A 15,448-nucleotide genomic window follows, 5' to 3' on the forward strand; every position below is an offset into this window, starting at 1 on the left:
CTGCTATAGTCTATGGCAAATGTCTTGGTGTCAGATGCCACAGCACATCTTTATAGGTCGATGCATGAGTCATATCAAGGCCATATAAAAAGCATCCGTTCCCATGGTTACTGCTGCTCTGTTGTTACCCAAACCGTCCAGAGGTGGGCGCTGCTGTACAATAGACTGTTTCTAAACATATGAAAATGTTTTTTTCTAAAACGTTTCTTTTTTGTTTGTTTTTTAATGACATAATTAGTATTTTAAAACTATACATTTACAAGTTATTTGGTGTATGACGTAATATCCGGGCCGTTTTCATTTTTGTTCGTAAATTAAACAATTACTGTAGCCAAAAAATACTGATTTTTTTTTTTTTTTTAATTATATGCAATAAGAACGCTAATTAATAACGGAATCAAAACATGTCGCAGCTAACAGTAAAAATGCTCGTGTCACTTTAAAACATGCTAATTCCCTTTTGGTTAGGGATTATTGATGACGTCACTTCCTGGGAAGCCTTCGCCGCCTACTTTTTGTTGGACTGAGGCAGGAGATACAATCCTGGAGAGAGACCAGCGAGGGGCGAAATAAAGGAACGAAGAACAAAAACATCCTCCTAACGAACAATGGACACCTGTGCGGTTCTACCGTAGTGGTTTAGCGATGCAAGCGGACGTCCTTTCACCGTGAATTCCCAGCTCAGCTGCTGCAGGTCTTTGTAAGTAGCCAAACATCCCGGGAGCTACAAGTGGGGTTGCTTGTTTTGTTCAAAGGGGCGCGCTCACACGGTCGGAGTCGTTAATGTTTGACGGTGTTTAAACGGGAGCCGAGCTTCCTCTGTGTATTAATCAAACACACACCTGTTGGATCGCCTTCACTACTCTTCAGACCGTGACAAGGCTTAAATAATGGGCTCGTTTTACGTTAAATAACGCGGTTTGTTCAGCTTTTAACGCAGGTTAATATTCTCCTTTTTAAACCAATGCTAAAAAGATCATGACATTTTGATTTGTAAGTTTTGTTAGCTAATTTTAAAACCGTTCGTCTAAGAAAATGCGTTCAATAGTTGCAATAATTGACTTATTTACATCTATTAACCTTTATAAATATAAAATTTAAACGTTACGCCATCAGGCTAAAGGTTTATGGTTATTTTTTATCTCAACGGGGGCCACAAAAATGTAATTTTCCAATCTGGGGGCCACATTGTCAACATTCATTAAAAACACTGGTAATAATGACCAATCTGAGCATTAACACTGGATAGAACAAAGGGTTTTTGTTGTTGTTTTGTGTATTTTTCCTGCTATTTTACGCTTTTGTATTGTGTTTTGTGTATTTTTGTTGGCGTTTTGTGTGGTTTTCAGAATAATTCTGTGTTTTTGTTCTTCCCAAGTGTGTTATGAATTATTTTGTTGCCATTTAGTATTTTTGTCTACTTTTGTTGTCAATTCCTATATTTCCGTTATTATTATTATTATTTTTTGTGTTTTATCTTAATTTTAGATGCATTTCAAATCAAATCATTCTGTGAAATTATGCTGCCATTTTTAGTTTTTATTCTCTCTCTGTATATATACAGGTATAATCATTTTATTTTATTTTTTTTTTTCAACTTTTTTGGGAGTCATTTTGTGTTTTATAAATACCGCGATATTTTTAGGCCATGTCACGATACACGATATATATCTCGATATTTTGCATTACCCTTGAATTGACACTTTGATGCACAAAATCACACCAGTATGATGATTCTATATGTCTACATTAAAACATTCTTGATCATACTGCATTAAGATATGCCAATTTTAAACTTTCATGCAAAAAAGGGGATATCACAACTAAGTCAAAGTTGACATAACTGTATTTATTAAACAGTGAGTGGCTCAAACATAAAATTGTCAACAGAAAGTGCACGTTCTGTGCAAAATTGTCACAGAGACATTTCAAAACAAGACATTAGTGCAGGATGCAACTCACATGGCATTTCAAAACACAAAATTAAAGTGCACTTTTTGTACATAATGCCACTACAATATTTTAAAACAAATAGTGCCCTTTTGTGCATGTTGTCATTAAGATGACATTTCAAAAAAAAAAAAAAGTCCGCGAGTTTAACGGTATGGTCATTTTCAACACCGCACAGACTACAAGCTGCGATATATCGAGTATATTCGATATATCGCCCAGCCCTACTTTCATTGTAACGTATCTTTCAGTTTATATTTTTTTCAGTCTGACAAAAATCTTCAAACATAAATAACAATTTCAAAATATACAATAACACTGAAACAGACAGAAGCAAAAATGCATATATGCCCAACATAAATCATTACATTCAGGTTACCTTTCTCTAATAATACACACTATAGAAATGCATGCATTCGAGAAAGTACATTTGAGTTTCCTTTTCAAAAATACTTAACAAAGAACACTTTATACTCTTCCAAACATATTTCTACTGCTTTATATAACTTTCTAAAATATGTTGACATTTTCTTTTTGAAAATAGTGTGTCACTCATTTTTATTTCTTTATCAATTCAACATTATTCCACAATTTCTTTGATTTATTTATTTTTTTTTTAAAAATGATATGTAAAATAAAGATATTATTATTATTATAGTATCTTTTTTTGTTTGCTTTAATCTTTTTTCTCCTCCTTTACAGATGTGATACTGGTTTCCTCCCACTCCTCCATCATGCTGAGTTTCCTGCGCAGGACACTCGGCCGGCGTTCCATCAGGAAACATGCGGAGAAAACTCGCCTACGGGAAGCCCAGCGCGCCACAACGCACATCCCCGCGGCCGGGGACGCAAAGTCCGTCATCACTTGCCGTGTCTCTCTATTGGACGGGACGGACGTCAGCGTGGACCTGCCGGTAGGGAGAGATGCTCTGTGTTTGTGTGTGCTGCTGTGGTTGTTATAACAGGGACTAAATGATGATTAATTATAGCCGTAATGTGGTTTGACTTCACATTAAGTTTTTATAAGTTTACATAAAAATGTGGCAGTGAAAGGCGTGTCAGTGGAGTGTCTACTTAAGCTCATTGTGTGTGTGTGTGTTGTGTGTGTGCGTGTGTGTGTGTGTGTGTTGTGTGTGTGCGTGTGTGTGTGTGTCTTTGGGGGGGGCTGCTCCTCCTGATCACCTGTAATACCATGATCCTCTCTGCAGAACACACTTAAGCACATGACAGTGTCACATGACATGTCACATACATACACACACACACACGTCTTCCTTCTTCCTTTTTGGCCGAGACACTTTTCTCATGTTGGGACGATGTCACGGTCAGCGCCATAGCATAGACCGTAAAAAGAATGGACGGGACAAGCTCCCCGGTGGAGTGAAGCTTTTATTTTTAGAGCTCCTCCTGCTGACTGGCTGCAGTATAGGTCATAAACCCCGCCTCTTTAATGATAACGGATGGGATGTGGGTCAAACTGTAAAGTTAAAATACTCGTCACATAATTTTTTTCCAAACCTTAACTCTCTGTCTGGAAACGGGCCAACCTGTCCGTGGACTCACAGAGCGTCTATATTTCGATTCATCTGAGCACTAAAACATTTCTGAGCAGAGTTGACGGGGCACATAAGTGTGATTTATGTTACTGTAGTTACGTGTCGCTAATGCTATCGGCAGTGTATCGATTACTGAAACGCTGTTTGTGTCTTTATGGCTGAGTTTAATTCCTCTTTGTTTCTTCCTCTTCAGCGCGAGGCTTATTGTGTGCGTGTGTGTGTTTGTCCTGCAAATTTCACATGCAAAGTCACACCTCTGAGCCTGTCAGTGTGATGATGTAAGTCTAGTTAAATCCTCAGCATAGTAATCCATCGTATTAGCTTAGAGTGCTACGGTTAGCGGTTAGCGAGGCTTCTTTTTCAGTTCCTATCAACCAAACTGTTTCTCTCTCTCTCTCTCTCTCTCTCTCTCTCTCTCTCACTCCCTCCCTCCCTCCCTGTGTTTGACTTGTTTCCTGCCTGTATCGAGGTATAAAAGATTTGTTTTGGATCCCCACTAGCTAAAGCATTAGCTTTCAGCTATTCTTCCTGGGGTCCACAAATTACACAATGACAATACAATTTATACAATGAAAATAATAATCCCATTTCAACAACCACAATTCAAAGAAAATCAATAACAACAGACAAAAATGCTCCCAAGTATTAGAATATTAGTGTTTGGCACTGAAGTTTTGTACTGAAAGAAAGCTTTTTAGTTTGAGTTTAAGTTAATATTTAGTTAATATTCCATAAGAAAACCATCAGTTAGTATAATAATCTGTCTTTAACCTCAGATCATGTGAGATTTTGATGCATTTTAACGAGATTTGTCCTGTGACCACATGGTGACTGCTTTGTTCTAGGCCAGCTGCAACAATCACTTTTCCATTATGTTGCTTCCCTAGGGAGCGATGGCACCCCCTACGTTCAGTTTTCACCAACGTAGGGAGGATTTTCTGTTGTTTTTTTTCTTTTTTAATCGGTACCATCGTAATAATTGTGGCACACTTGGACACATAAGACTTCCAGATGTGCACAGGTTGTTTAACCCAGTAACACATTCATCAGGCGCACCATCTATTTAATACAGGCGATCTGCTCGGATGTTCCGTCTTCACCTGAGGACTCCTGTAGCCACTTCAACCAGACGTAGCGCACATGAAGCTGTGAGTTGAAACGTGTTCGCGCTTAAAGAGACATTGGCTTCATTCTATTCTCCTGGGCTGAGTTTTCTTTTTTCGGCCGATTAAAGCTCGTGTGTGTGCGCATGTGCGTGCGTGGTCCAATATTACTGCAGGTCCCACATAATATCTCATTTAAATTTGAAAAACGTGTCTTGGAATCAATCTTCTGAATAAAATGTTATTTAGTGTCTTTACAGTGTGTATATACTTGGTATATATATATATATTTGGTAACCGAATATATTCGGCCGAATATTGCAAAAAAAGCCACATTCGGCCTTCGGTGGAGTGAGTTAAAAGCAAGGCCGAATATTAGCGTGTGACGCAATCAAACAACCTGCCACAAATTTTCATTTTGGTGCATCCCTAATATATACCAAGCATTAGTAACTCTTTAACTACATTCATCATCACCAATTCAACAAATAACGTTTAGCTTTTAAGTAAGGCTGAAACAAAGCTTCACTAAATTTGGCCCTCAGAGAGTTATAGATTTTAAAATTTTCTGCACCGACGGTGCTGGGTCGCCCGCCATGCGATCCCCCTATGGTGTGAAAAATTCCAGGTGAGAACCATGGGTTCTGTTTTAGCAGTTTTAAGAGGGTTAACGTTTTTATAGTTACAAAGGCAGGCCCAGGCCGCAGTGGGAGTTTACATCTGTTTGGGAAGAGTTTCTCCTTCAAAGCTAACTCTGTGTAATCCCAAACTACTCCGTGTCTGTGTCTGTTCCTTCCAAAGCGGCAGCTGTTGACAGATTGTTCCGAGCTTCTCCAAACCCAAGGCCTCTTGAGTTTTGATAACCTTTTCACAAGCAGCGCTGCTCTGGCGGCTCACTCTCTGCTAATACGTCTGCTCATATCACTGCTTTCTGAAGTAAAAACAAAGCAGGAAATAAAGTGTGTGTGTTGGAACTTAGAGGGTTAATGCCGCACCTTAACCCCTCACAACTTTATGAAGCTTTTGTTTTTCTTCAGCTCGGGGAAGCCTTTTAATGTAGAATCAGAAACACGGTGGAGAAAAACAAATACAGGTATGTGTTGCATTACTTTAATAAAAAACACAGATTAACTGTGTCTCTGGTTATTGCTACAGAAATATCTACAATATCTCATTGTGAGACAGTGTTGGTCATTCCATGTCATTTAAACACATTTTCAGGACGATTTTCACGCACTTTGGTCTCAATTCTGAAATTTTTACCAATTGTTTAATAATTATTCAATAGGCACACTGTAGATTTTTTTCTTTGATCCGATTAATACTTTTTGAGATATGGACAATTTAGTGAGTGGGGTATGTGTTGATTTTCATGTGTCCTCTTTACTATTTTCATTGGCCCATAACGACGATCTGATCTGTTTCATAATCAATATTATGTTTTCAAAAATATTTTTTTTTTGATGCAATGGTTTTTGATGTTACTAGTGAAAAACTAATAAGCAATAAATGATTATAAGACACAGAGTCCAGCTACAATGGCCTCATGTAAAAGATTTTCAATATCTGCGGGTGAAATAATCCAAAGTTGGGCTGCTAAATAAAAATGAACATTTCATATCCCAAGAAAGAGTAACCTTTATACTATAAATTAAAACAGCAATCAGACTTTTTCCTACATTTCCACATCTAGTTATGGGCCAATGAAAATACGTGTCACCCAAGAACCAATGCATATATGTGATTAATCATTAGTGATGTGAACAGTCTATGTTCACATCAAAGTAAAAAAAAAAATACAGTGTGACTATTGAATTATTAGGGAACACTTGGTAAAATTTTCCGAATTTTTATTGACCAAAAGTGCTTGGGTCGTTTATTGAAATGACATGGAATATTCCTATTGTTTATTGTAAAATCTTTTGGTTTAAGTTGTATGCATTTTCTCATTAAGCTTTGTCTTTACACAATTTTTTTTTTCATACACACAAAAATTTACATTGTGATCATTTTATTCACATTGTCGCACTCGTTTAACCTGATTGTTTTTTTTGGAAGAAGAATTTGACTAAATGCCGTGAGCATTGCTCTCACAATGTGTTTCCTCAAGTGATAATATCTTGGATTCTCAGACCGACGATCAAGTCAAAGGCGTTGTAAAGTTGTTTACTTGTTCAAGTCCCTGTAAATCCACAGCTGTCATCAGAAGCTGTATAGGCCACGACAGGATTTACATCTGTGTGTGTGTGTGTGTCCTGGGTACATAAAGCTAGTAGCCACGTTGTCATGGTATGCCTGTGATTGTCCACAGCTACGGTAGTTTCCTCTCCGTTTTATTTACGTATCGTTTGTGTTCCCCCCTCCTTAATCCCTTTTATTCTGTGAGCATTGACTCTTAAGCCCAAAGCAACGCCTTTTAAACGTGAGTTAAAGAGTCGAACCAACCTGTGTGAACGATCAGATGTGTGACTTTTGCATTACATTAAATATCACGGCCATCATCATCACTATACTGAGTTCTGACATAAAGACACTAGCTGCATTTTGACTGCGTATTGTTAATATAGGCTACAAAGTTTCTTTTTTTGTTTGTGGTGTGCCTTGGGATTTTTTTCAATGAAAAAATGGATCTCAACTCAAAAAAGGTTGAAAAACACTGGCACAAGAGAGAAACTGATGTTTAAAAATGTTAAAATTAGAGCAAAATTCAAGGAAATGGTGTAAAAAATGAATTCTGATATTTGTCTAACGCCATGTACAACCTTTGCCAAACTATAGCTACTTCATAGGTACTGAATAGTCTAAAGGGCTACTCGTTAGAAATGCACTTCTTAAATACTAAATGTTCACAGTTTCACTTTAATTAGAGGGTAAAATAATAAGGAAGGTTTGCAGTAACCTATTGTTTCATTTTCATTACATTTCATAGAAAATGATAATTTTCCTATTTTACCAGCGTCTAACAAACATTTTTTAACTGATCGTATAACGTAATGTTTGTAAAATGTAGCAATTATGTCATAATTGTTGGAGAGGCTTTACCTCTCTAACATATCTAACTAACTTCACGTTTCATGAAACATGTAAACATGTGGACTGAACTTCTTAAACACTCTGTGAACTTAACAAAACAGTACAAGACAGGTTTAAAAAAAACAAAAGATTACAAAATAGTGTTTTATATCGCAAATGCAATTAATTGTTCAGCCCTACTGACTATACACCAAATCAGCAGCACTTAAAAACATTGGTCACAACATTTCAGTAAAAATAAACATTTAATGATGATGATAATAATAATAATAATAATAATAATAATAAAGATGGTGATTTAACACTAAAACTTTATCAGGTGCAGCAGTATTTACCTTACTAAATACTAACTACATCTGTCTTATGTATCTATCTTTGTAAGTTTGAATCCTGGAAAATAAATCAGATTTTAGATGGAGCTCATTGAGGACTAGAGCTCCTGAGAACACCTCACATGGTCCACTCCAAAATGTTGTCTACAGTCAAATGTTTTGATCCACTGTAGGATCAATTATTGATCAATCACAAATGTGTGTGAATGGTTTGTGTAGGACAGTCTGAGGATGAGCTGCAGCACAATGTGTGAGGAGATACTAAGGTGTACAGAAGTTTTACAGCTTTCATAGAAATAGAATGATGTACTTCATATTTTACAATAGGTTTAAATGTGCTAAAGTTGTACATTTGAATCACGTTGAATTTTCAAAGTTTTAAATCTAGAGGATTGCTGCAGCTGTTCTTCCCCCAATTACAATGAAAGCGATGCGTTCAAAGCGCAGTTATACTTTATCGAAAATTTTAGAGATGTCGCTTTTATTTTGCAAAAAACTGTAATGGAAACACAGCTAATAACTGCACAATCATATTTGACAACACAAGGTTAAATAAACCCACTTGTTTTTGAATAACCGTCAAAGCAAAGCACGATCGTTGGTTAAATATTATAGTCGTTGTTGAGAGAATCTGTAACTAGAGTGACCCCTCGCAGGCAGAAAGACTGCAAACAGTGTGACAAAACTACACACGCACACACAGAAACACACACACACACAGACAATGAGACCTTTGTACTCTCTCTGGGTACTGTAGGGGTGCAGTATATCATGTCCACTTTCCCAGCAAACACACAGTAATTTCTCAATTTCTTCTTCTCTCATAAAACAGAAATACAAAGGAATGCACGTTGTTTATGAATTAATGATTGTCCAGAAAGTAAAAAGAAAGAAACTCCTGTCTGATGCAGTGCAAACATTGCCTTTACAGACACTAATGCAGCGCTACTGAATTATTAGCTTACATTATTAGAACTAATGTGTCCACATGCGTAACAGAAAACGGTATTTATCTGTATATCTCACATTTGTTTTTTTAAATTTCTTAATTAGCTTGCAGTGATGGACCTGTTTTCTAAAAAGCTTATGACAAGCTGGTATAAATTTATAATAACAAAAAAATCTAAGACTAGCGCAAATATAAATATGACAAACATGTTTGTCAGTTGAAGGGGTTTATTTTGGAAATAATTGAGTGAATGAATTGAAAAATTGAAACTTACCCTCAATGTTTTTGTTTTTTTTTTTCAAAGTGAGATATACAGTTTATTTCTATAAATGTTTTGCCTTTTTTTGATATGGATGTAATGTGCAGCTTTTATCTCCACTAAATGGGGAAAGGTTCCACGCTGTTTGGAGTGTTGAAAAAAAAAGTGATTAACTGTGATATTTTTCTGTAATTAATTGCAATTAACGCGTTACATTCCCAGCCCTAATATATATATATATATATATATATATTTTTTTTACATTCATGATTAAGCTATTTAAAAAAAAAAAGAAAAAACAATGTTGGCTTGAATTCGACAATATTTTATGGGTATTTTTAGTCGGTTATTGAAAAATCACCGAACACTGGAATGAGTAAAATTTGAACCTCAATATTTAATATTCTCATTACAGAAAGTGTGAAATCTAGCTGCAGATGAATCTACACAGCCAAAAATGATCACCTCACTTCTTACTCTTGCACCATGTTATTATTGTTGTGCTTCATAGGCAGACTTTTAGAGTCATGTGTGCGTGTTTGGTGTGTGTGTGTGTGTGTGTGTGTTGAGATGAGGAGACGTTTCCCAGACCCAGTCGAGCACAGGAAGGAGGTGGAAATGCCTTTTTAGGTTTTCAAAGCGTAGAAGTGAGTTACTCTGTCTCATCTCCGTTCTCAAGCCTTTGAAGCTCCATCATGTTGTGATACTCACACTTCGTTCATAGAGGTTTGTGTTGCACTGAAATGAAGTTCACAGAGTAAAGTTTTACTACACAGTGATTACATTCACCTGAAAATACTAATTTACACACTGTGCCAGTAATTAAAGTCAACGATGTTCTGACAATGTCTTCAGAATCTAGAAGGTCTAGGACAAACTGAGGTCATTATGTTTCTCCCGAATTATTAAAAGACTTTTAAACTGACGTTATTGATCTGCGTCTTTAGCCATAGATATATAAAAAAAGATAGGACACAGTTGGTATTAGTCATTTCTCGGAACCATTGGATTTGTTGCTTGTGAAATGAAAATTTACAATATTCAAGAAAAGTGTCTAATATTTCTTTTAAATAATTTTATTTGTTTTTAAGGATTAACTGATATGTTTTTTTAGTAGCCAATCAGTGGAGGCTGTAGGCGGGACATTGTGACATAGCCAAGAGTGGTGACTTTATATGTTGACGGCTATCAGTGGGAAAAAACGGCCATGCAGATTATAGGTCGATCCTTAATTTTTATTGTTGTTTATATTTTATTTACTAATGCACTGCAAGTCTATAACTTACTTGCATTTTAAGAATTTTTTTTTTTCGCTCCTTCTCTTGACATTTTACTGCGATTCAATTTTCAGAGTATCAATATGAACCGTGATATCGATGAATCGATTTTTAACTGCCTTACTATTAATCGTTACATCCCTAAATGGCACTAATAATTGGCATAATCATTTATTTTGGCCAAGAATTTTTGTTTTGGTGCATCCCTATTAATAAATCCATTCGGTCAAGACTACAATTAAGTTTGTGGTATCAGAGCTTTTATAACGATTACAAGTGCACAACTCTGTGCAACATGCCTTTGATTGCGTTATATATTTTTGTTGCATTTATTGCGCTATAGTTTTACACTATCACTCTTTTCATCACTGATATTTCTTCATGCTAATCCAGTCTGTGATACTCATTTATTTTTCTTTGCAGAAAAAAGCCAAAGGTGAGGAGCTGTTTGAGCAGATCATGTACCATCTGGACATCGTAGAGAAAGACTATTTCGGCCTTCGTTTCATGGACTCAGCACAAGTCCCGGTGAGAGCTCTGACCTGGATTTTAATTCTAATGGTTAAATCTGTCTCCAAAAGTAGTTGTTATGGCTTTTCTTTGCACTGGGTTTTCCACACAGTGTTTTTGATTGTAATCCAAGTCACTTTCTGCCTGATTGAGATGGAAACTTAACTTCCCTCTCTTGTATGAGCTAAAAGGATTGGTTCTGGTTCTGGGCCTCTCCAAAGTTAGTAGACTGTCAGTGACCCTCTTCCTTTACACTGACGCCCTGTGAAGGCTGTGAATAGCGGAGGGTGGGTCGGGGGGGGGGGGGGGGGGGGGGGATGATGAAGGCGAAGGAAACGTAGGACACACCAGTATTGAAGCTTTAGAGAGGGCTGTAATAAGGAATGTGGGGGAGTGAAGATTGGCCATGGCTGCACGTTCCTCTCTTATCTCTCCTTCCTGACTTTCTCTTGAACACACAGCACCACCTTTTTCTCCCTGACATCAGGGCATGTTCTGTATATATGTGGGTTACTGCAGTTTCCTTTACAAACATGTGCTTAATGTTTATGAGTTACAGGTGTGAGAATGTCTTGTAACACTTAGAAGAATCTCACTTTTTACTCTTGTTTTCCAGCACTGGATTGATGTGACAAAAAGCATAAAAAAACAAGTGAAAAGTAAGTGATTTTCCTTCTCTGTGATGTAAGTGTCTTCAAGCAGCAGATCTAATGAAAAGCTTTGTTTCCATTGAACACTGAAGGACATTTTTATTATATTTCTATTCCAGTAAAATTTTTACATCGTTCACTGATAAAAAAACAAAAAATATAAATTGTAAACACAAATGTTCACAAGTCTTGAATGAAAGGGAGCAGAAAGAAGAAGAATCTGATGTAATCCACCCCTTTCAAATAATTTACAAATAACTCAACATAGAAAATGATAACAATACAATAAGCAACAAAAATGTAAATGTAATTCCGATGTACAAATCAGTGAATAACCATCAAAAACAGAAATAGTCACACTTTCATACATATTTCATTAAATCTCCTTAACATACTGACTTTATTTTTCTTTTAAATATACATTTCTATTTGGATTCTTTGTTTTTTTTTTTTTTTTTTTGTTCAGATTCTTCCATAAACTCATGTTCCATCAGTTTTGTCCTGTTTTAATGATCTGTTGTTTTTAAGTTCTTTTTTCAAATCTTTCTGTTCAGTCTGCCAGGTTAGCTGAATGTCATTTATAGAAAACTTAATGGAAAAGTGTAAAGTGACATAAACCTTGAAACAGAATTTGGGAAATTTTGAAATTAAGTGATTTGACTAATTTTCTGTTGTGTATTTAAAATCCAAAGTATATTCAATCTGAGTTCTCAATGAATAGGTAGACTAATCAATAGGACACTTGGTTATTTAAACATTTAATAACTGCGAGGAGTCAGTTGGACAGATGTGAGTAAAATGTTAATGTGATTGTTTCTTTAGTCGGCCCACCGTACTGCCTACACATGAGAGTCAAGTTTTACTCCTCAGAGCCCAACAATCTGCACGAGGAGCTCACCAGGTTAGTTAAAAGATAACAAAATGACCGTTTTTCATTCTTTAACAATGGTCGATGAATGCTGGCGTTAAAGGTTGAATCATCACATTTTTCCTTTCAGATACCTTTTCGTCTTACAATTAAAGCAAGACATCCTCAGTGGCAAGTAAGTGATTTGTGATGCTAAGCTTCTTCACAATCACTTTACTATCATTTATTTTTATTTACTGTTTTCTTCATGTCTGTATTTTAGGCTTGAATGTCCTTTTGAAACAGCAGTGGAGTTAGCAGCCTTCTCTCTACAAGGTAAGAGCAGCAGTTCTTCAGCTTTTCTCCATTATAGTAACCCAAGTGTCCACGGGTACCTTTATGCAGTGGACAGTGCGTTTATATTACGATTTTGTGATGCAGTGAGAGTAAACCAGATGGATTTAATTTACTCAACACTCATCAGACATGAGGATTTTCTCTGTGGAAAACACACAAACACAAATATTAGGCTCCTACGATCACTGTTGTGTAATGTAATTTACAGGGACCCTTCATTGTTTTTACAAGTTTGGCCTAAAAGCTTCTACGTTTACTAATTAGAAGATCTGTGCTTTAGGGAAGTCCTCGTTACTCACCATAAACATTTTATTGTCTTTTTTAAAGATGGGATATATAAAGTCTTGTAAATTCCTTTTTCACAAATTGCCAAAAATCTTTCATGGTCTTTTTAAGTAAAGCAGACATTGGAAACTGGTGGTCTGCGGACCACATGTGGCCCTCGGTTTGAAAATGCACAATACAACACCAAAGATTCACAAAATGACTCCAAAAACATATATATTCTGAAAAAATACACAAAAGGACAACAAAAATACACAAATTGACAAAAAAATATACAAAATTACAGAATAATACACAAATTCATTAAAGTACAACAATAAAAATCCACAAAAGGCCACTGAAAACACACAGAACACAACAAAATTGCAGAAAAATATAATATAATAAACATCTGCAAGAATACACAAAAATGACTATAAAAAATTCCAAATTACAACAAAAATACACAGAATTACTCAAATAAATATACAGAATTACAGAATAATACACAAATTGACTACATGAATAAATAATAAAAAACTGACACACAAGCCGACTACAAAATACTGGAAAAATATACAGAACAACAACAAAAATACACAAAAAAACAAAGGTATTAATGCTCAGATTGGTTTTTTTTCTAAAAGCTGACATGAATTTTATTACTATGGCCTTTGGATCAGACGATCAACAGTGCGGTGGCCCCTGCTGCTCAACATGCTGAAGGATAATCAACTCTTTTTACCTGCATTAACCAAACTACTTATTATTTTAACCCAATACTCAACTGTGCTACAAACTGTGCAGCTCCTTCCTCCCAGAATGTGTCTTTTTGTTCCTATAATTTCCATCAAGCTGTAGCTCAATAAGGAGAGACGGGTGTTCTAACAGAGTCCAGTTCCCATGTTTGTCATGTCTCACTAAATCAGCATCGGCTCACAGTAACACACAAAAACTCCATCACAACAAAGAGTTTACACAAGGAATTGGACAATTTTATTAATTCATTGTAGCCTTTCTTTTGTTTACTCGAGTGTGTAATTATTGTTCTTTCACCAGCTTTCTGTTTAATGGAAAAGAGGAAACATTTGTTTGTTTGTTTTTTTTTTTTACACATGCGGTCCTTGGTATGAAAATGCAAAATAAAACGCACAAGATGCACAAAGTGACTCCAAAAAACAAATATACAGAAAAATACACAAAAGCACAGCAAAAATAAACAAAAGTACAACAAATATACACGGAAGTACAACACATAAACAAAAGGATAACAAAAGTACAGCAAATATACATGAAATGACAACAAATATGCACAAAAGGACAATATATCAAATATGTACAAAGTTGCTGTAAAAACACTGAACTCAACATCAAAATTGTGGAAAGATGTTCAAAACGGTTGCAAAATATGCGTAAATGACTCAAAAAATTCAAAATGACAACATAAATACAAAAAATGACAACAAATATTCTGAAAAGGGTGACGTAAACACACAAAAGGACATCAAATATACACAAACGTTATCGCAACAAAGAGATTACAGAAGGAATTGGACAATATTATTAATTAATTTAGGTCTTTCTTTTCATTACTCGAGTGTGTAATTATTGTTCTTTACCCAGCTTTCTGTTTAATGGAAAATCGGAAACATTTGTAGGTTTTTTTCCACATCCAACAACAATAACAGTCATGTTTTGACTCATAACCACAACCTCAGCTTTTACCTGAAAGAGCAATGTGAGCTATTTCAAACGTTCTTCAGAGGAACAATGAGCGAGTCACTGCAGACCTTGATGGAATGAGCTTGCGTGCACAAACCTTTGAGTGCACACATGCACGCCACCACCACCACCACTGTGGGGGTAAATGCCAGCTCATTAGTGTGCTATCCTCTTGAGAGGCCCCCTAATCCAGGCCTCTCTCTCTCTCTCTCTCTCTCTCTCTGCTAGACTTTTCTATTTGTCATCTCTTTTCTTTTTCGTCCGTTTGCTTTGGAATGACGTCACGGAACTGGATGACACGTAACTAAACACTAAAACATCAGATTAAATTAATTATTCCACCATAGACGAGTAGTTCTGACGTAACTTGATATGCAAACACTGATTGGCTGAAATCTCCACATAAAAGGGATGATTTGCATAATTTATTGTCATTTTGTATATTTCTGTTTCTAATTTTTTGTATTTTAATTTCCCTTTGCATATTATTTCTCATTTTTTATGTTTTTGTTGTTTTGTATAGAATTCTGTTATTTTCGTAGTCAACATTTGTTTTTGAATCCCTTTTTTAATATTTCCGTTATCATTTTGTGTATTTATGTTTCTCATTTTGTATGTGTGTCATTGCTTTGTGTTTTT

General features: G+C 35.8%; 1 protein-coding gene across 2 annotated transcripts in view; it reads left to right on the forward strand.

Moving 5' to 3' along the window:
- The first annotated feature begins 498 nt into the window (after positions 1-498).
- The window catches only part of epb41l5 (erythrocyte membrane protein band 4.1 like 5), a 43,800-nt gene continuing 28,850 nt past the window's right edge, over positions 499-15,448 (forward strand). The window contains exons 1-7 of one of the 2 annotated variants that reach the window (XM_028436706.1): positions 499-700; positions 2,653-2,864; positions 10,883-10,987; positions 11,586-11,628; positions 12,442-12,520; positions 12,618-12,662; positions 12,750-12,802. In XM_028436706.1, the coding sequence (XP_028292507.1) occupies positions 2,685-2,864; positions 10,883-10,987; positions 11,586-11,628; positions 12,442-12,520; positions 12,618-12,662; positions 12,750-12,802 (505 nt within the window). In that variant the 5' untranslated portion in view covers positions 499-700; positions 2,653-2,684. Of the gene's footprint in view, positions 701-2,652; positions 2,865-5,636; positions 5,703-10,882; positions 10,988-11,585; positions 11,629-12,441; positions 12,521-12,617; positions 12,663-12,749; positions 12,803-15,448 lie in introns of those variants that run through there. The other variant, XM_028436707.1, reaches the window with a different exon arrangement.

Source organism: Gouania willdenowi, chromosome 21 (genome assembly GCF_900634775.1).
Source record: "Gouania willdenowi chromosome 21, fGouWil2.1, whole genome shotgun sequence".
NCBI lineage: Eukaryota > Metazoa > Chordata > Actinopteri > Blenniiformes > Gobiesocidae > Gouania > Gouania willdenowi.